Raw genomic sequence first — 20,297 nt, 5'->3', positions numbered from 1 at the left:
CTGATTCAAAAACGGTCCAACATTTAAAAAAACACACACACATTGTGTTAGAGGGAGATGGACAGGCGATGTGTGGTCAGTCAGGAGGTGTGTTTGTCAGGGGGGGGCTCCATAAAGCAGCAGTAATGACGTAAGAGGCAGAGCAAACACATCAGGTCTGGGCTGCAGCTGGCCGTGGGGCTGAGCTGGCCAGAGAGAGAGGAGAGAGAAACACACAGAGAGCAGAGACGGCAGCTGTCAGACCCCGGTCCCCGTCCTCCTTCCCATCGCACACCTGTCACACAGGAAGTCCGGGCCTGCCACTGTTTCCTGGATACGCCTCCTCAGCCAAACACACTCTCCTGCCTCCTGCTGCAGCCTCTAGAGCCTCTAACACAGAGATTGAGCTGGGAGCTGAGAGAGAGAGAGAGAGAGAACATTGTGACGGCTCTGAATGCATCATTCATAACAGCCAAACAAAGTAAATAAGGCCCAGGGAAAACAGATCTATATTTGTGTCTGACGCAAACGTTTCCCATGTACTCTCAGTGACATGGCTCTGATGTTTATGCTAGTGCTCTATGACAGACAGAGAACAGATCACTGGACAGTTTGGACCTCTTCTCTAACTCTCCCACAGAGACAATGGCCCACATGCCCACACTTATGTGAGGAATATTCCCACGCTTGCTCCCCCTTCCCCTTCCCATGACCATTCTGAACTAATCCAGATGTACAGCTCGCAGATGGACTCACACTCTCACTACATGCCTCTCTCTCTCTCTCTCTCTCTCTCTCTCTCTCTCTCTCTCTCTCTTTTTTTCTCTCTCTCTCTCTCTCTGCTCCCAGTTTGGCTCAGTCAGAAATGCTAGAGTGCTGTACAGGAAGTGATGTCACACAGCCCTGTGGCAGACGGTTGATGGGCGATGACGATGAGGCAGCCAGGCTGTTAACAGCAGCCGGAGCGTCAATGTTGTCATTGGCAAAGTTCTTCTTTGTTTTTGTCAGGATTGTCAAGGCTGGCCCTCAGGAGGGCTCCTCGCCCTATTCCCAAGCCGCCCTTCATGCTGCCTGTATGCAATTAACAGAGTAATTAAAAGCCTGATGAGCTAATTGGTGTTTGGTGAAGCTGCAGGTGTTTTGATAGGGGAGCTTGTTTGTGTAAGTGCACAGTATAAACAGATTCCGATCGAGGGTAATTTTTGGCACGGTTTCCCCCCATAATTTGAATAATATGGGTGTTTAGGGGAAAGCAGGTCCATTACTGTTACTGTTAAATAGGCCAAAGTTAATCAAATTGTCATAAATCTTAATCATAAGAGAAATAAACACTTTTATTCAAAGTTGTTCTGGAAAGGTATTAAGTATAAACTCAATTTGGGGAGAAATTACATCATGTGAGGTCAGGTCTGATGGGGTCTTGTTGAACTGTGACCTCATTGTTGTCCAGAGAAGGTGGAAGAGAGAAATGACTTTCATTTAAACTTTTTTCAAGCTCAAATTAAATGTTGTTGTACCCTGAGGCAGAGCTCTCAGCTGGCAGGAGAGAGAGAGCGAGAGACAGAGAGAGGCTGAGGCTGCCTCTGTGAGAAGGAGCAAAGGAAGAGAATTGGGCCAAATAAGTCCCCCTCTCCTCCCTGCACCCCCTTCTCCTCCCTGCACCCCCTTCTCCTCTCTGCACCCCCCTCTACTCCCTGCACCCCCCTCTCCTCCCTGCACCCCTCTCCTCCCTGCACCCCCCTCTCCTCCCTGCACCCCCCTCTCCTCCCTGCACCCCCCTCTCCTCCCTGCACCCCTCTCCTCCCTGCACACCCCTTTCCTCCCTGCATCTCTCTCTCTTGTTCCATGTCTTCTTTTTTGCTTCCCCTACCTCTACCCAACCCTTTCCTCTCCACCTCTCTTTATCTCTCTCTCTTTCTATGTCTTTATAGTGTACTTTATATATCCCTGTACCTTCCCCCACTCTCTCTTCTCTCTCTACCCGCCATGTTTTAGTGTTTTCTCTGTTCTGCTCTGTGCCCTCCCTCCCTCCCTCCCTCCCTCCCTCCCTCTCTCTCTCAGCGTTGGCAGATGTGCTGGTGACGGCTGTGTGCCCATGGCGCTGGCGGTCCCCAGGTGGCAGAGATGACAGTTATTGATGTTCAGGTGTGAGCTTTTTACAGTGGGCCTGGAGCCTCTAGCCAGCCAGCTCCACGCACTCTGAGCACGCTCTCCTGCTGAATGGGTCTGAGAACAGCAGCAGCAAGAACACAAACAACACAGCAACAAGTCCACCTGAGAATTAGGGCTTAGCTGCTTGTGAGCACACAGCTGTGGACTTGTCTGATACGATTGGAAGTCCAGCTTTTCTTCCCTTTGGTTGTGTTGCCAGTATGAGTAGAATCTTGGTGCAAACTGCAGAGGCCATATTTTTTTGCTCAAATTAGGATGTTGACAGATCCAAACAACGGGCCAGTTAGTTCTTGTTGGTATGTGTATGTGTGTGAGATCCCCAGAGTGGCCGCACACTCGTCTCTGTGTCTCGGCCGGTGCCAGTGCCCAGTGCCAGTGCCCAGTGCCGTCCTAACACACTCCAGATGTGCCAGGCCGGGGAGTTGTTCTTGGCACGGCCCGCCTCGGCTGAATGTCACAAATACTTTCCTTTATTTAGGAATGGCTCTGGGTTAGCGGCTGGGGAGAAAGGGAGGGGAGGGGGGAAGGAGAGAGGAAGGGAGCAGAAGGGGAGAGGAAGGGAGGAAAAAGAGAGCTAGAGGGAGGGTAGGAGCAAAAGGAGAAAGGGAGGGGGGGATGGAGGAGAAACAGAGCTCCATGGAACATCTGGATTTTATTAGCAGCCATTGGGAAAATGTGAAAAGGACGTTTTTTTTCCTGTGAGTAGCGATATGCTCCATGTAACCACTTCACTGCCGAGCGACGCCCTCCCTGAAGAGAACAGATGGCCGCTAGACTTCAATACAATTATATCAATAACAGTCATCACAGCCGTCAGCGCCACATGACAAGCACACTAAAGTACAGAGAAGCAGGGAACCGAAACTTGTCTCACAAGTGCTGTTGTGTTGGGTGGGGAAGGAAGCCGACTCTGAAACGCAGGTCCCTCGTCAGGGCGTTTTCGTCACCATCACCATGAAGTCTCCCTCTCCCTCACAGTTCAAATCAAGAGCTGGCTTTTCCACCAGCCCGCCACTAACATTACCCAGAAACAGCAAACAGAGGGGGGATGGAGAGAGGTGGAGGAATAAACTGTTATGTAGTCGGTAAATGAATAAACACAAAGACGTAAGGGAATACTCATTGGTGCGCTGAACAATTCAGAGACAGAGAGTCCTATTTAAACATAAACAGAGAAGTAGAGAGTAGGGAGTAGCAGTATTGGTTCCTTGTTTTCCATGTTGTTCTACCTTTCTCCCTGGCCATGCCTCATGTCTCAGACATCTGAGCACTGTATCTGCTGTCTCTGACTGGTGCAGACGAGGAGAGAGCTGATCTCTCCTGTGTATTAGACCGTTTTACACTGACCTTGTCCTGGTCTGTCCTGGTCAGCTCGTGTCCTCTGCCCAGTAACTCAGTGGTAACTAGGTCAGCCCAGGAACCAGTGTGTCTGGCCTCATCCCTCTCTCCTCCTCAGATGGATGGAGTGTCTGAGGACCCCCTCCTCCTCCACACAGCTGGGGTCTCAGCAGTTACACACCCCATGGGTCACCACTGCACTGCCGCCACACCCTAAATGGTTTTAACATATATTCTGTGAGTTATTACTGTATGTGCTGTGAGGCTCCTGCTGCGCTCAGTCTAACTTTCCCTATGTTGTCATTCTTTCATTCTACACACACACACACACACACACACATGCATTTTCTCCCTGGGCCTTTCAGTTCTCCATTATTAAACAGACATTTATTCCCCACTGAATGTTTGTTTTCACATATTTGTTCAACCCAGTCTGTGTAGTATCGCAGTGATTCTCAAGTAACAGTGTATTTTTCTTCTGCTTGTTCCGTGCTTGTACATTTCTGTGGAGGGAGCTGGGGGTGCTCTCTCTCCAAGGCTCTCTCCCACCCTGTCATTAGTGAACCTAAAGCCTCTGAACTCTAAATCAGCTCAAGATGATCCCCAGTCTGCTTTCTAACACAAAGAGAGATAGAGACAGAGAGAGAGACAGAGACACAGAGAGAGAGAGACCGAGTGACAAAGAGAGAGACACAGGGAGAGAGAGAGAGAGACTGAGAGACAAAGAGAGAGACACGTGGAGAGAGAGAGACCGAGAGACAAAGAGAGAGACACAGGGAGAGAGAGAGAGAGAGAGAGGGACAGAGAGAGACACAGAGAGAGGAGAGAGAGAGTCTGCCATTCAGACAGGTTGACTGAGTTCTCCCAGGCAGGAGGACCTTTACATCATCATCAATGCCAGGTTCATCCATCCAGCATGTCTGATCACTATCTAACCTACTATCCCTCTGCTCCAACATCTCCCTCCCGTCAAACCTAGTCTATTCTTTATGGTGCCTCCACCCACTCCCATGCTAAGGGGTCTCTGTCAATCCCTGGGTCAGGAGAGGGGCAATGGGGATGGGGAGTTAGGGAGTCTGGAGGGGGCTAGGGAGAGGGGTACGGGGTCCTGGGGCCGAGGCGCAGGGCTCTAATCCCCATGTTTTGATGTGAGGCCTGTGTTTGTGTGGACTACTCGGCGGCCTGATGGGGAGCAGATGTGGGAAGGCAGGCGGGCGGGCACCGAGCCAGAGCAGCTGGGAGAAATTAAAAACAACAGCATTCCTGGAGACTGGGGGAATTACAGAGAGGGAGAGAGAGAGGGAGAGTGCTAGAGACAGGGAGAAATTTCGGGGTATGTGTCCCAGAGAGGAGCCCATTTGGAGAGAGGGAGAGCGACAGAGGAGCAAGAGAAGATCTCTAGAGGCCACCTCAGAGTCTGTCTGCGTCTAAGGCAGAGTTACAGTAGCTCTGTTCTAATGTGAAGGATAGGCCATGTGATAACAGAGACACTACCAGCAGCCAACCAGCCTCTTAATGGCCTGTCATTACATGATGGTTTCTTGTGTGTTTGGTGGTTTTAGTGAAAGCGTATGTCCTGAAATCTATCAAGAGACCCAGAAATAGCTCCAGAATGACAAACTGGAGTGTGATCTCGCACGGAATAGTTTTTCATCTTGTTTGTAGCACAATAGGACTGAACTGAAACCCTTTTTAGAACACAGATTGCTGACTGACCGTTCCTTCCCTGAAAGCCATTTTTAGGCGTGATTACGTGAAACATACAGCTGTGTACAGGAGAGACTGACAGCAGTGTAATCAGCAAAAGCTTTTGACTGCATACTGTGGGCTGCAGCTAAGGCCAGAGCCAGCGCCGGGCTCCCAAATCCTCAGGGAGTCTATGAGGCAGCATTGTATCCTATTTTCTGTATTGATTACTGTGTAGATCCACTTTGAGTGGGAGATAAAAGGGCTGCGTGGAAGGAAGAAGAGGAAGGCTCAGAACGTCCTGTACCTCTCCCCTGAACAGGATCCACTGTGGTGCTCCGATGCCATGGTTCCTTAATTAGACAGAGGAAACACAGTGAAAGCAACAGGACACACGCTGTGGTCAGATGGACATGCTGGGGGATTGACAGCTCTACCCAGGAAGTCTGTTGAGGTGTGGACCATCAACTCTGTTTCTCTCTCTCTCTCTCTCTCTTACCAGTCTGTCCATCTCACTCTGTCTTTCCCTCTCTGTTTTTCCCTTGGCACGAGTCCTTCCTGTCCTTCAGCACAATGGGAGCACAGATGGCCACAGATGGGAGGGGGGGGGGGGGGGGGGGGGGGGGTTCGGACAGAGCAGACTTTCTAATGTATTAAAAATGAAATCCAGAGTTGTGTGTGAGTGTGTGTGTGTGTGCATCCTTTAGCTGGTCAGATTAAACAGCTGTGAGTAATCCCACAGCAGTTGCAGACAGGCCAGGAGGGCAGGACTCCTCTCCTCCTCTCTCCCCCTCGCCCCAGGAGTCTTGGCCCTCCCAGCCAGGCCATCCCAGAACCCCTCGGGAGCCCTAGCAGCAGTTGCCATGTGAAGGAGCTCTCCCCGAGGAGTAAAGGCATGCTTTCTGTCAAAATGGTCACTGTTTCAATCAAATCACAGTCAGAGGGTGGGTCAAGATTGTTCAGTCGTCATGGAAATAGAGTGCGTGTACATTATGAGATTTGAGTGAAATGACCAATCAGGGATCGTCAGTCTGTCTGTATTTTTTTAAAACAAAAAAGTGACAAGAACCCAGGCCTCAAAGAGTTTGTGTGCGGTCCTCTTTAGTTGTTTTGTTATTGTTGAAGTCAGTCAGTATAGCTACAATAGCTCCTGAACAGGAATACTGTTTGTTGAGTGTGGTGACTGATGGACGAGCCCTGCCCTGCCTGCCTCCTCTTCTCTCTGACAGACAGACACCCAGGCAGACCAGAGAGGAGAGCAGCCCAGCCGTGCAGCACAGGGCCAGGCAGGGTACCTGTCTACATTTGTCCATGGCTGGGAGCGGGGACATTGCAGTCCTACTGGCAGGAGCCACCAGCTCAATATACCAGTATTGATGCAGGGACTGGTTTGGGTTTTTACTTTACCTTCTATACCGGTATTTGAATGTTTGGTTTGTTAAATGTGATACGCCATGTGTAATGTCACTTTTTATAGTTGACTTCGCTACTTGAGTCATCTCTCTCCCCGTGACACTTTCCACACAGACCTAGCCACGCCCCCTGTCACTCAAGGAGCCCATTTGATGTTCCTCGACCACAAGACACTTGCGTTCAGTCTGCATGGTCAATGTAGCATATACAACAACAATACTGATGACAACAATGCTGTTTTCACTTTGCTTCTTAACATAAATCCACTAGCGTTCTATAGTGACACTATTAGTTTGTGTTTCTTACATCAGCAAACAGCTAGTTTGTCTTTTCTTAGCAAGTTGCCCTAAATCTTGTGAGACGCTAATTGTTAGCCGCTAAAGCTAATAGCTAGCTAATAAATGTACTGAGTAAGAGCAAACGTAGTACAGCCTGACAATACCAGTGATGGTGTAGACCTAAATCAGCATGTTGTTTGTGCAATAGTATCTTCTAAATCAGAGAAATATGCGAAGCAAGAATATGTTGGCTACATGAAGTAGCTAAGAGAAAACATTCAATGTAGCCAAAGCTGATAGGGTCCCCTAGAAAACACTTCCCTGTCACAAGAACTCCTCCCTGGCGTTTTAATTCGTTGTCATCTCAAACAACACTGTATTCAAAGTGCCCACTATTATACTATAGAATTAGAATAGTCTTTATATTTATGATACTGCCCAATCGTTTCACTGGTTATTTTTTCTTACCCTGTCCATAGATTCGTTTTATATTTCCATGATTCCATTTTTTTTGCTCTAATTCGCAAGTCAAATCGCAATTGCAACATTTGGTTAAAAATACATCCTAGATGATATGCCCACATCATGCAGCACTGTGGAAATGATCTCCAAAACAAAAAATACAGTGGTATAATATTTTGGCCATATCGCCCACTCCTAGCAGGGCTTCAATACTAACACCTTGTGTTTAGGGGGATCGGAGTGGTGTCCTGGCGAGCGCCCCTTGTGTTTGAGAGGACCACAGTCAGATTTTCAATGGCCATTGTAACTTCTAGAATCTAGAATAACACTCTTAAAAATCAGAGCCTAGCTTTTTGGGAGTTCTACATGCAAATATGGAAATAGCCCAGAGAAGAGAAGAGTTTAAGAGAATGTTAACTGCAGGAATACTGTGGAAGGGTTCCATTCATAAACCATTGCTCTGGAACACAGTGTGCCCTGCATATTTTTTTCACAGTCAGCAGCAGAGGATCTGAGTTTAGTAGTTCAGTAGTAGAGAGAAGAGCAGTAAGGAGCTGCGCCTGTCCGTCCTGGCTGCAGAGGTGACTTCTCCCTGCCACCCCAGAAACACTTTAACCCCGAGGACCGCTGCACCCTCCACCATCCTCCAGCTGCTCTCCCTGGAGGTCAAGACCTAATTATCCTCCTGTTGCTTGTGTGGCAGTGACCCGATGTGTTTGGTTATTTTTGCACTTGACAGTGGAGGCGGCAGCGGCTGCAGCTTAGCGGGTGGGTTGGGGTGGAGGTCTGTTCCAAACATGGCCAGGAGTACTAGTACTACATGCTAGTGGGGTGCCTGTAGGTCTATGAGGCTCCCTGCGAGCTGCTCCCTGCGTGGCCGACATGATCCTGCTGTCCGAGTGGAGTTAACAGTGGAGTGAACTCCGAGACAGCTGATAGAGAGGCCTGGCTTAAACCTTCCTCCTCAGCACATGCCTCTGTACTGATCTAATGCAGATACTGGGTCCAGGACTCGCAGGGTATACACATATATAAGTACGGTGTGTACACACACACATGGTCTCACACACTGTAAAGCTATCTTCTCCATGGCTGTGAAAGCCATCACACTCGGCAGCTCATGTTTTTGTAGCAGAAGGATCTCATTCCACCCACATCCCTCTGACGGCTGCTGCTTCCCCTGTTACACTCAGTGTTTACCATGGAGCATTTAACACTGAATACTCCAACACTGTGTCAGGGCTGATTACTCTCACTGGATAATGTGTATGCATGGCCCCCGAAAAATATATTAGAAAGATTATTACATTTTATCCACATTATTTCAAAGAACAAATATTATTTTGAATGAAAAAGTATGTGATTATGTGTAAACAATGTAGTTGAGATTGCAATCGATAGACCTTTTAATACTTCAAAAAGAAACCGACATTTACAGCCTTCTCTCTGCAGCTTTGCATAAGAAACTACAAGAGTTGTTGTGGTCGTAGTAGGAGGCAGAACGAATGCCAGTGTGGGGACTGGGCAGTGACAAGCCAGTGTGGGGACTGGGCAGTGACAAGCCAGTGTGTCCCGGTGTATGTGGAAGGCGACAGGGCACGGCAGAGGAATAGCAGCCCTTGTCCTATCTCCTGGAAAAGGCGATGCCACCTGACCGCTCCAGGCCGTCCCGTCCCTCCTGTCCCCGACTGGAGCAGCCCTGCCTTTCCTTGTTTGGTCCCGGCTGGGGGCCTCATTCCAGCCTCGTAGAAGTGTCTCTGTGATGGACAGCGGCAGATCCAGCTGCACTTGTCACTGACTGTCACGCGCCTGTCCATATGGAGGACGAGAGGGGACAGGCGGGGAGTATCATTGGGACTGGGGCGGAGGGGTGGGAAGGGAGAGTGGGGGGGGGGGGGGGGTGCAGGACACTGATAGGGATGTCAGTACTACGGGGGGCATTGGGGTGGGGGTGGGGGGGGGGTCCCGTCAGCAGCAGCTGAGCGGACCAGCAGGTGTTACTTTATGTCTCCAAGAGCTCTAATATTTTGCATGTTGTTCCAAGCCCCCATCTCTCTATCTCTCTGCTGTAGTACAACATCGTTCACAGAGTCTCTGCAGCAGAAACAAGACCTCACAGCCAGGCCATCAATACATTCTCTCTCATATCAAATCAGTGGGTCATGAGTGGGTTTCAGATAATGGAAGCAACACTGATCAATAAATACAACTAGCTATTAAGATTTTTTTCTGAGAAGTAAATTGCTTGTTTGGATCAGATTTTTATCGTGTGCATTCTGTACCTGGATGTTTGCATCTGGGTGTGTTGGTGTCTGATGTGTCTTCATGTTTGTCTCTTTGTAACCGTCTCTCTCATTCTCTCACCTTCCTCTTTCTTTCTTTCTTTCTTTCTTTCTTTCTTTCTTTCTTTCTTTCTTTCTTTCTTTCTTTCTTTCTTTCTCTCTCTCTCTCTCTCTCTCTCTCTCTCTCTCTCTCTCTCTCCCTCTCTCCCTCTCCCTCTCTCTCTCTCTCTCTCCTGCAGGTAGCACAGAACAGAAGGTTGGAACGATGCCCGATTCACCTGCTGATGTCAAAACCCAGCCCAGGTTGACTCCGCCCACAATGCCACCTCCACCCCCGGCCGTCAGCCAGGCACCCAATCGCAACGCTTCATTCACACCCACCACCAGTAGGTCAAGTAAGGCATTTTTTTAATTCCTTATTTCTCTGTTTGCACTCTAAAACATGTATGCATGCGATCTTTCAATTTAAAAAAAGACATATCATATCTTACCTGGCATAAAATACTATTCTGTATTGCTACCATGTCTGTGTTCTCCCTTGAATGCCTGAATCCTCTTTGTAACTTTATAAAGAACCTTGTACATTCCCTGAGGTAGTACTATGTATCTATCTTGAAGGTGTTTTTTGCAGCATTGGGCCGGGCATGATGTGAACAGAATAGTGAGCTGGTAGGAGTGCTGCATCAGCTCTTCTCTGTCATTGGCACGGCTCTACCTCTGCGGCTGTTAGGCTGTTAGGAAGGGAACCTGCCTGGGCTTCAGGGAAACGGGCTGCTACAGGCGGCTGCTGGGCTCCATAGGCCTGGCTGTGTGTTTCTGATGATAGTGTAGCTTCAACATGATGAAGACTAGACTTCAGTCAGTTGTGTGTGTAGAATTCCCTGGTGGATCAAGTGTCTTGGAGTATGTGTGAGAATGGCAGTGGCACCCTCTCTGTGTGTGTATGTGTGTGTGTGTGTGTGTGTGTATGTGGGGGGGGGGGGGGGGGGGCTTGTTTACCGGCTGTAGTTGCACAGGGGGCATTGCTGGGCTCGCCGGGCTACAGACCACTTTCTTCCCTATATAGCAATGACAGTCCGTGTTGTTTCACCTGTTGTGGTGGTCACCAGTGTAGCTCGCTCTCCCCTCTAAAACCAGAACACAAGTGGCGGGTCACATGGTTAGCCCACATGTGTGCCGACCGGCCTGGCTCCAATGGAGAGATTAGAGTCAAGGGTAGAAATGAGAGGAACTGTGTACAGAACATAACATTCACACACTACCATTTAACACACACTGTTGGCATACTGCCATATGCACTCCGACAAACTGGGGGAGAAATTAAACAGCCTGCAGATTGAAATGTTTTCAAACATTGGATGGGTGGTGGTATCCAGATTGTCATACCATCATTCTCTCATCTCCGCCCTTCTCTCATACCAGGATATACGGTCATACCATCCTTCTCTCATACCGGGATATACGGTCATACCATCCTTCTCTCATATCCACCCTTCTCTCATACCGGGATATACGGTCATTCCATCCTTCTCTCATACCGGGATATGCGGTCATACCATCCTTCTCTCATATCCACCCTTCTCTCATACCGGGATATACGGTCATACCATCCTTCTCTCATACCGGGATATACGGTCATACCATCCTTCTCTCATATCCGCCCTTCTCTCATACCGGGATATACGGTCATACAATCCTTCTCTCATACCGGGATATACGGTCATACCATCCTTCTCTCATACCGGGATATACGGTCATACCATCCTTCTCTCATATCCACCCTTCTCTCATACCGGGATATACGGTCATACCATCCTTCTCTCATATCCGCCCTTCTCTCATACCGGGATATACGGTCATACAATCCTTCTCTCATACCGGGATATACGGTCATACCATCCCTCTCTCATACCGGGATATACGGTCATACCATCCTTCTCTCATATCCACCCTTCTCTCATACCGGGATATACGGTCATACCATCCTTCTCTCATACCGGGATATACGGTCATACCATCCTTCTCTCGTACCGGGATATACGGTCATACCATCCTTCTCTCATATCCACCCTTCTCTCCTACCGGGATATAAGGTCATACCGTCCTTCTCTCATACCGGGATATACGGTCATACCGTCCTTCTCTCGTACCGGGATATACGGTCATACCATCCTTCTCTCATATCCACCCTTCTCTCCTACCGGGATATAAGGTCATACCGTCCTTCTCTCATACCGGGATATACGGTCATACCATCCTTCTCTCGTACCGGGATATACGGTCATACCATCCTTCTCTCATATCCACCCTTCTCTCCTACCGGGATATAAGGTCATACCGTCCTTCTCTCATACCGGGATATACGGTCATACCGTCCTTCTCTCATACCGGGATATACGGTCATACCATCCTTCTCTCATATCCACCCTTCTCTCCTACCGGGATATAAGGTCATACCGTCCTTCTCTCATACCGGGATATACGGTCATACCATCCTTCTCTCATATCCACCCTTCTCTCCTACCGGGATATACGGTCATACCATCCTTCTCTCATACCGGGATATACGGTATTACTGGCTTAGTACACAAGGTGGCTCCAAAAAAAACACAAAAAAAGGCCATTGGGCATCTATTACCAGAATGCTAACAAAATTAGCACAGATATTAGCGAATTTCGATGGAGGCTGCTAGCTAAATACGCTAATGAGCACAAAACAAAAATAAACTAATTGCAGAGACAGGCAATTCTGCTACGAAATGTATACATATCTAGGTAGGCGCTACCGAATGTCATTTTTGGTGAGTTTGGACATTTACAAGCGAATGTGAACGAGAGACATTGTCCAAATGAACAAAGTTCCAGACGCATGCTTGTCTTAAGGAAGTACAGCACTGGCTCTGGATCAGCATGTATAGGCTACACTTGTGTCTGTGTGGAGTCTGGAGTTGCTAGGGAAACAGGCATTCCTGCTCTGCTCAGAGAAGAGGGGAGAGGAGAAGACAGGCCGAGAACTGAGAGAAAAAATGCAAGGAAATCAAGATTGTGTAAGCTGTACAGGTAACTCATCCAAAGAGCTTTGACTTCTCAAACATGGTAGAAAGCTAACACAATATGATGCCCCGTCATCCTATTAGTTCAGCCACTTACTTACATTAACTTGCAAGTTAACTTAGGGGTCGAGTTAATGCAGATTTCTGCGTGTTTCACTCAGGAAAGAAAGATAAAACGCTTGAGAAATATCTTGCTGTGTTTTGTAAACGCAGATGTAAAATGCTTCTTATTGTAATTTCTGGTCGGCATCAGGCTAATTTCATACTTCAGTTGCACTTCTCCCCTCAGATGAGAATTCATGAATGGGCATTCTATCAACAGACAGCGCTCTGACTGAGCTACCTTTTCTCCTGTACTTTTCTCGGTGTAGCCTACTTTTCTCTGGTAAAATGCAAGATGAACTTTAAGCCCAACATTAGGAAATGTCACGGGCTACATTCTTTCTATGATAAACATTAGAAATATGATGGCCATGCAGCTTATTTTTTCATTGGAAGCTCATTTACTTGTGTAGCTAGCTAACAGCCACTTCTGTTGTCATCTGATGAAAATGAAGCTGTTTTCTGCCGAATGTGTTGCACCAATGTCTTTTCCGTGACGGAAAAACTATAGTTGCATCTCCCTGATCAGTCTATTGAAGCAAAATAACACGGTTGACTTTCGATATAAAACGTGAGCTCTGTCAATACACAGCTGGCCTCACCTGCTCCTGCTTTCTCCTGTTGTGCTATTTCAAACAAACACGACTGGCTCCACTGTCCTGGGGGAACTACGGTGAGCTTCATAATGTCAAATAATGTGAGGGGTGAAATGAAGAATGCGATCTGCTTCATCTCCTAACGTATTGCACAAGTTAACTAAAGGTATTTACTTAAAGAGTAGCTACAAATATGAAAGTGTATTGAAAAACCTCAAATAAATAGTTTCAATATATCAAAATACCCTGGTATACAGTATATATGGTATACCGCCCACCAAGCTTAAAACATATCATATTAAACTCACACATGCATGCATCCTTTAACATCTCAATAATTCAGCCGCATACACCCAAGACTAAGAATAAACAAAACATAAAAACATCAGATTTATATACATTATACAGTATAAAAACAACCCATATCAGAAATATCAGAGGAAACAATAGTATACTATATGATTTACAAATGAGTTACAAATGAGTGAATTGAATATGATTTCATTCTGATTGAGACGTACATCTTGTTGTGACAGTCACTGAAGACAGAGGATGGAGTGTAAGAATATCCCACCAATATTGGGTAATGTACCATTCAGTAGATGAAGCAGGGGAAAGGTGGAGCGTGGAACGGAGGGAGTAGTGGAGGGGTGTGGAGCAGGAGTGTGGCAGCCAGGCAGGGTGGGGAGGTGGGGTGGGGGTGCCCTGAACCTGAAAGCTGCAAATCTACTTTCAGCTGGTGGACATGTGCAAGGACTGATTTAGCAACACACCTGCTATTGGAATAAACTAACACAGGCCACAGGCCTATTTTTGGCACCTCTTTAACACGTTCCTCTTATAGTTGTGTCCTACTGAGTGAGTGGGTGAGCGAAAGTTAGAAACAGACTGGTGAAGGGGAGGAGGGGCAGTGGGAAAGAGGGGGGGGGGGGGGGGGGGGGGGGGGGTCAAACGGTCCCACTTGTGAGAGGCAGCTGAAGTTACTGCACACAGAGCCTTCACTCAAACTGGTATGAGCTGAGGCAGAGCACGAGCAGCAGAGTACGGGTTAGCAGGCAACAGTGTCTTTACCCAGCCTTAGTGTGTTCCCTGGCCTCAGCTTTAGTGTGTTCCCTGGCCTCAGCCTTAGTGCATTCCCTGGCCTCAGCTTTTAGTGTGTGCCCTGGCCTCAGCCTTAGTGCATTCCCTGGCCTCAGCTTTAGGGTTTGCCCTGGCCTCATCTTTAGTATGTTCCCTGGCCTCAGCCTTAGTGCATTCCCTGGCCTCAGCTTTAGTGTGTTCCCTGGCCTCAGCTTTAGTGTGTTCCCTGGCCTCAGCCTTAGTGTGTTCCCTGGCCTCAGCTTTAGTGTGTTTCCTGGCCTCAGCCTTAGTGCATTCCCTGGCCTCAGCCTTAGTGTTTGCCCTGGCCTCAGCCTTAGTGTGTGCCCTGGCCTCAGCTTTAGTGTGTTCCCTGGCCTCAGCTTTATTGTGTTTCCTGGCCTCAGCTTTATTGTGTTTCCTGGCCTCAGCCTTAGTGTGTTTCCTGGCCTCAGCCTTAGTGTGTTTCCTGGCCTCAGCTTTAGTGTGTTCCCTGGCCTCAGCTTTATTGTGTTTCCTGGCCTCAGCCTTAGTGTGTTTCCTGGCCTCAGCCTTAGTGTGTTTCCTGGCCTCAGCTTTAGTGTGTTCCCTGGCCTCAGCTTTAGTGTGTTCCCTGGCCTCAGCTTTAGTGTGTTTCCTTGCCTCAGCCTTAGTGTTTGCCCTGGCCTCAGCTTTAGTGTGTTCCCTGGCCTCAGCTTTAGTGTGTTCCCTGGCCTCAGCTTTAGTGTGTTTCCTTGCCTCAGCCTTAGTGTTTGCCCTGGCCTCAGCTTTAGTGTGTTCCCTGGCCTCAGCTTTAGTGTGTTTCCTGGCCTCAGCCTTAGTGTGATTCCTGGCCTCAGCCTTAGTGTGTTTCCTGGCCTCATCTTTTAGTGTGTTTCCTGGCCTCAGCTTTGGTGTGTTCCCTGGCCTCAGCCTTAGTGCTTTCCCTGGCCTCAGCTTCAGTGTGTTCCCTGGCCTCAGCTTTATTGTGTTTCCTGGCCTCAGCCTTAGTATGTTCCCTGGCCTCAGCCTTAGTGTCTTCCCTGGCCTCAGCTTTAGTGTGTTCCCTGGCCTCAGCCTTAGTGTGTTCCCTGGCCTCAGCTTTAGTGTGTTCCCTGGTCTCAGCCTTAGTGTGTTCCCTGGCCTCAGCCTTATTGTGTTTCCTGGCCTCAGCTTTAGTGTGTTCCCTGGCCTCAGCCTTATTGTGTTCCCTGGCCTCAGCTTTAGTGTGTTCCCTGGCCTCAGCCTTAGTGTGTTCCCTGGCCTCAGCCTTATTGTGTTTCCTGGCCTCAGCCTTAGTGTGTTCCCTGGCCTCAGCCTTAGTGTGTGCCCTGGCCTCAGCCTTAGTGTGTGCCCTGGCCTCAGCTTTAGTGTGTTCCCTGGCCTCAGCTTTAGTGTGTTCCCTGGCCTCAGCCTTAGTGTGTTCCATGGCCTCAGCCTTAGTGTGTTCCCTGGCCTCAGCTTTAGTGTGTTACCTGGCCTCAGCCTTAGTGTGTTCCCTGGCCTCAGCCTTATTGCATTCCCTGGCCTCAGCCTTAGTGCATTCCCTGGCCTCAGCCTTAGTGCATTCCCTGGACTCAGCCTTAGTGCATTCCCTGCTCTCAGCCTTAGTGCATTCCCTGGCCTCAGCCTTAGTGTGTTCCCTGGCCCCAGCCTTACTTTGTGCCCTGGAGCTCTCCGCCTCAACCTTAAGGATGCATGTGCCATCACCACCCTCCTTGACCCTGTCCTCCGGCGCCCTCACACCGCATGACGTCTGGGGGGAGGAGGTAGAGGGACAGGAGGAGGATGGAGGAGGACAGCAGACTGGTACTGACGGATGGCCTCTCTCCCTCTCTCTCCCTGCAGTGCTGAACGGGAGCAGTCACTCGAGTCACTCGCCCACTTCGCTCAACGGGGCGCCCTCTACACCCAACGGCTTCAGCAACGGCCCCGCCATGTCGTCCACCGCCTCCCTGTCCAATCAGCAGCTGCCGCCGGCCTGTGGCGCCCGCCAGCTCTGCAAGCTCAAGCGCTTCCTCACCACGCTGCAGCAGTTCGGCAACGACATCTCGCCCGAGATCGGAGAGCGAGTCCGCAGTCTGGTGCTGGGCCTGGTGGTAAGTCCTCTTCTCTATCCCTCTCCCCTGTCTGTCTATCTCTCCCACTCGTTCTCCTACTTTTCTGGAGTTACAGTACTTACTTAGTTGTGTCCAATATCTCTTTCTGTCTCTCCATGTTTTACTGTGAAGCTTCTTCCCCAAGTGTTCCAATCTCTCCCTTCCTCTGGTTTTTGACAGAATTCCACCCTGACCATAGAAGAGTTCCACTCCAAACTCCAGGAGGCTACCAACTTCCCGCTGCGTCCCTTTGTCATTCCATTCCTCAAGGTAAGCACATCAAAACCCAACGTAGACACACCTTCCCTTTCCCCAATAGGCTGCCTAGGAATCCCCAGGTTATTTCCCAGTATGTCCCTTTGAGCAGCTTCCACTTCTGATATTAGCTTGCATATGGAGATAGAAGGAAGGGCTTTCGAGAACAAAACCCATCCAAACAAACAAAGAATATTCTCCGGATGGCTGGCCAGTGTAGAAAGCGACCTGGTTTCTGTGCCTGTGATTCCTCCATTAGTGTGTGGGTGTGGAGCTGATTGAAGCTCGGTATATAAAGGGAGTAGGACCCTGCAGATTTCCAACCCAGTCTGCTGCCGCCTGCCTGGCGCTGGGCTGATCCGCTGGTCCATATGGCCATCGTTTGCGATTCATTAAAACTGGCACACGAGTGTTTACCCTGAGTGGCGCGGCGTGGAGCGGAGGGAGGGAGGGAGGGAGGGAGGGGAGGGGAGGGTAAATAAGGCTCCCTGACAGATGTAGCCGGCCTGGGGCGGCTACCACGCAGAGCTTTTCACTCTGGCTGATGTCTTTGGCCTGATCCTGTTACCTGCATTGTCAAACCCACAGTCACGGAGACGAGAGCAGGGCGAGAGAGCGAGAGAGAGAAAGAGAGACAAAATCCATCTTTCCGAACGACTGTCATTATGAATAACACATTACTCAGCTGTGGTCCAGAAGTCACAATGCCAGCTGTTCAATACATAACACATGTAACAAATGTGACAGTAGGGAATAGGCCTTCAGGGACACTGCTGACGGTTCTGATGGAGGGAGGGGCAGTCATGCTGACACTGCGTGTGCGTGTCTGTGTGTGCGCGTGCCTGTGTCTGTCTGTGTGTCTGTGTCGGTGCTGGGTGCTGGCCGTGCTGCTTGGTGGTGACTAGGGCACACATTCCTGTCTGTCCCACACACTCTGTATCTCTGTCCCTCCTGTTTATTCCCAGAGCAGAGGGACATATGGGGGACAACAGGGGGGCGGGCCAAGCTGGAGTCATGCCTGGTTATTAACTATAATTGCAGACATGATGGTGGCTTGTACGGTTGTGGATGGAATGTATTCCACACACCACATACCAACACAAATACATTCACATACATACAATACATTCACTACGGAGTTCTTGGTTAGCTCAGTGAGGGAAAGATGAACTAGCAACTAGCAACCAGGCAGCATTCCCACAGTGTGCAAGATAGATAGATAGATAGATAGATACTATAGATACTATAGATAGGTAGATACTATAGATAGGTAGATAGGCCAGTGTCTGATGGGCGCTAGCTGTCTCATTAGTGGAGATTATTATTATTGTGAGAGTGGCGGGGCGTGCCTCTAGCAGCATCCAGAGGATGGCTCAGGACCTTGTGTCAAGAGGACAGTTTTCCAGCCGGCCTGGTGTGCCATGAGGTTACACATCTGTGACATGGCAGCTAGCGCTGTGCTTTGTCAAAGTGACGGCCGAACTGAGCTCTCTGACAGCACCCACTTACCCCTCCTCTCTCCCCTCTTCCTCCCCCTGAGGGAGACAGACACTGGGGAGGAATGTGTGGTGGTGGGTCTGTGTTATCTCACCCTCCCTGTCTCATCCTCTCTCTTTCCCTCTCAATCTCTCTCTCTCTCTCTCTCTCTCTCTGTCTTTGTCTTTCCCTCCCACATGCTCTGGCTCTTAATTCTAAAACTATTTTATTTTTATGCCTTGTCTCTCCTCTCTCATCCTCCACCTCCCACCTTGACCCTCCTCCTCGTCTCGCCTTTTTCCACTTACCATATCTTCTCCTTTCATTCCTCCTGTCCCTCCTCCCTTCTCTCCCCCTTCCCTCTCCTCTCCCAGGCAAACCTGCCCCTGCTTCAGAGGGAGCTCCTCCACTGTGCACGGATGGCCAAGCAGACACCCGCCCAGTATCTGGCCCAGCATGAGCAGCTGCTGCTGGACGCCAACGCCAGCTCGCCCCTGGACTCCTCTGAGATCATGATGGAGATCAACGAGCATGGCAAGAGGAGGACCCCCGACAGGTACTGAGTGACCACCACACACACACTCAAAATACACACACACACTCAAAATACACACACACTCAAAATACACACACACACTCAAAATACACACACACACTCAAAATACACACACACAACACTCACACACACACACACACACTCAAAATACACACACTATGCAGACACGTCACATGCCACAGCTGGAAAACAACTTATCACTCCTCTCCCTCCATCTTACAGCAGAAACACAACTGAAAAAACACACACAGGCTTACACACACAAATAATTGAATTATTTCTGGGTATTTGGAAATGCCAAGCCACAAGGGGGGGGTTATAAATCCTCTGTGCGGGAGGCGGAAGTCTGGGCAGCCCTGATGCCAGGCGGGTAGGGAGGGTGATTCAGGCTGTGCCAGCTGTCTGCGAGGGGAGGAGGAGGAGGAGGACAAGTCCAGATGCTGTGGACGTCACGCTATAACCACAGCAGCAGCAGTGGCTCTGTGTCAGCGGCCCCAGTACAGTATGAGGAGATGTCCTCAGTCCAACCCACAGACAATGCCCTCACTGTCCTATACACTTCCCTGCCCTCCCCACAGCAGCCTGCTGCCATATCCGCCCCACATAGTGGGCCGTATGGAGGGGCGGGTGGAGACACATCTGGAATTTAAGACAGACAAAACCACAGCACTACTCTCCACCTCCCCATCTCTCTCACTCCCCATCCCTTTATCTTTGGCTTCCTCTCCTCTCCTCTCCTCTCCTCTCCTCTCCTCTCCTCTCTCCTGTCCTTTCCTTCAGTCAGCTAGTCAGTATGTCATGGATGTGTCCAGATCCTGCTGAAACCCTGCTTGAGCTTATCATGACGGGGAGGGAGGGAGGGGGAGAGAGAGAGAGGGTGGCGGAACGGGCAATCCCTCTGTAATCTGCACACCTCCGCCTCCCAACCCCTGGCTTACAGTGTCACGGTGGGCTGGGCCAGCTGTTGCTTAGATATGTGAGATATCGGTGGTGGGCTAGAGCACTGACAGAGACAGACACATCCCCCCCTCACAGTCTCACCCCACGACCCACAGCCTGCCAGAGGTGGAGAGGGCCTGCAGAGGGGATTGGGGGTAGAGGGTTGGAGGGGATTCATCACGTAAACAAAGAGGGGACAAATACCCATACACACACACAGACAAACAGACAGTAATATACACACACACGGACTCGTAAACAGAAACACACTCGCATCCACATGGCACTGAAATTCCTTTCATTTGCCTTTGATCCCGGGGAAGATGGAGAGCGATTTACCTCCGAATGCCTGGCTGTTTCACCAAGCTAAACAGATGAATATCAACACCAGCGTTTAAACTGTCCAGATGGCTCCCAAAACAGGACCGCCACTGAACATCTGCCAAACCCAGACTCACAACGGCCCCGTAGGTCTGTGGGAGAGGCTACACTTGCAAGTTACGAGAGTGAGTTGAGGGACGTTAGGATTAAGAGTTTGGATCCCAGCTCGAGACA

General features: G+C 49.5%; 1 protein-coding gene across 12 annotated transcripts in view; it reads left to right on the top strand.

Moving 5' to 3' along the window:
• LOC110506413 (protein CBFA2T3) overlaps positions 1 to 20,297 on the top strand; it is a 56,834-nt gene that overhangs the window by 22,326 nt on the left and 14,211 nt on the right. For 5 of the 12 annotated variants that reach the window (XM_036963507.1, XM_036963502.1, XM_036963505.1 and 2 more), the window contains exons 2-6: positions 6,405 to 6,563; positions 9,850 to 10,005; positions 16,266 to 16,516; positions 16,697 to 16,786; positions 18,622 to 18,803. In XM_036963507.1, coding sequence (XP_036819402.1) covers positions 6,405 to 6,563; positions 9,850 to 10,005; positions 16,266 to 16,516; positions 16,697 to 16,786; positions 18,622 to 18,803 — 838 coding nt within the window. The remainder of the gene's footprint in view (positions 1 to 6,404; positions 6,564 to 9,849; positions 10,006 to 16,265; positions 16,517 to 16,696; positions 16,787 to 18,621; positions 18,804 to 20,297) is intronic. The other 7 variants (XM_036963508.1, XM_036963512.1, XM_036963511.1 and 4 more) reach the window with 2 other exon arrangements.

The sequence above is a fragment of the Oncorhynchus mykiss genome, chromosome 26 (genome assembly GCF_013265735.2).
Source record: "Oncorhynchus mykiss isolate Arlee chromosome 26, USDA_OmykA_1.1, whole genome shotgun sequence".
NCBI classification, from domain to species: Eukaryota; Metazoa; Chordata; class Actinopteri; order Salmoniformes; family Salmonidae; genus Oncorhynchus; species Oncorhynchus mykiss.
This window is presented reverse-complemented; position numbering and strand designations above follow the sequence as displayed.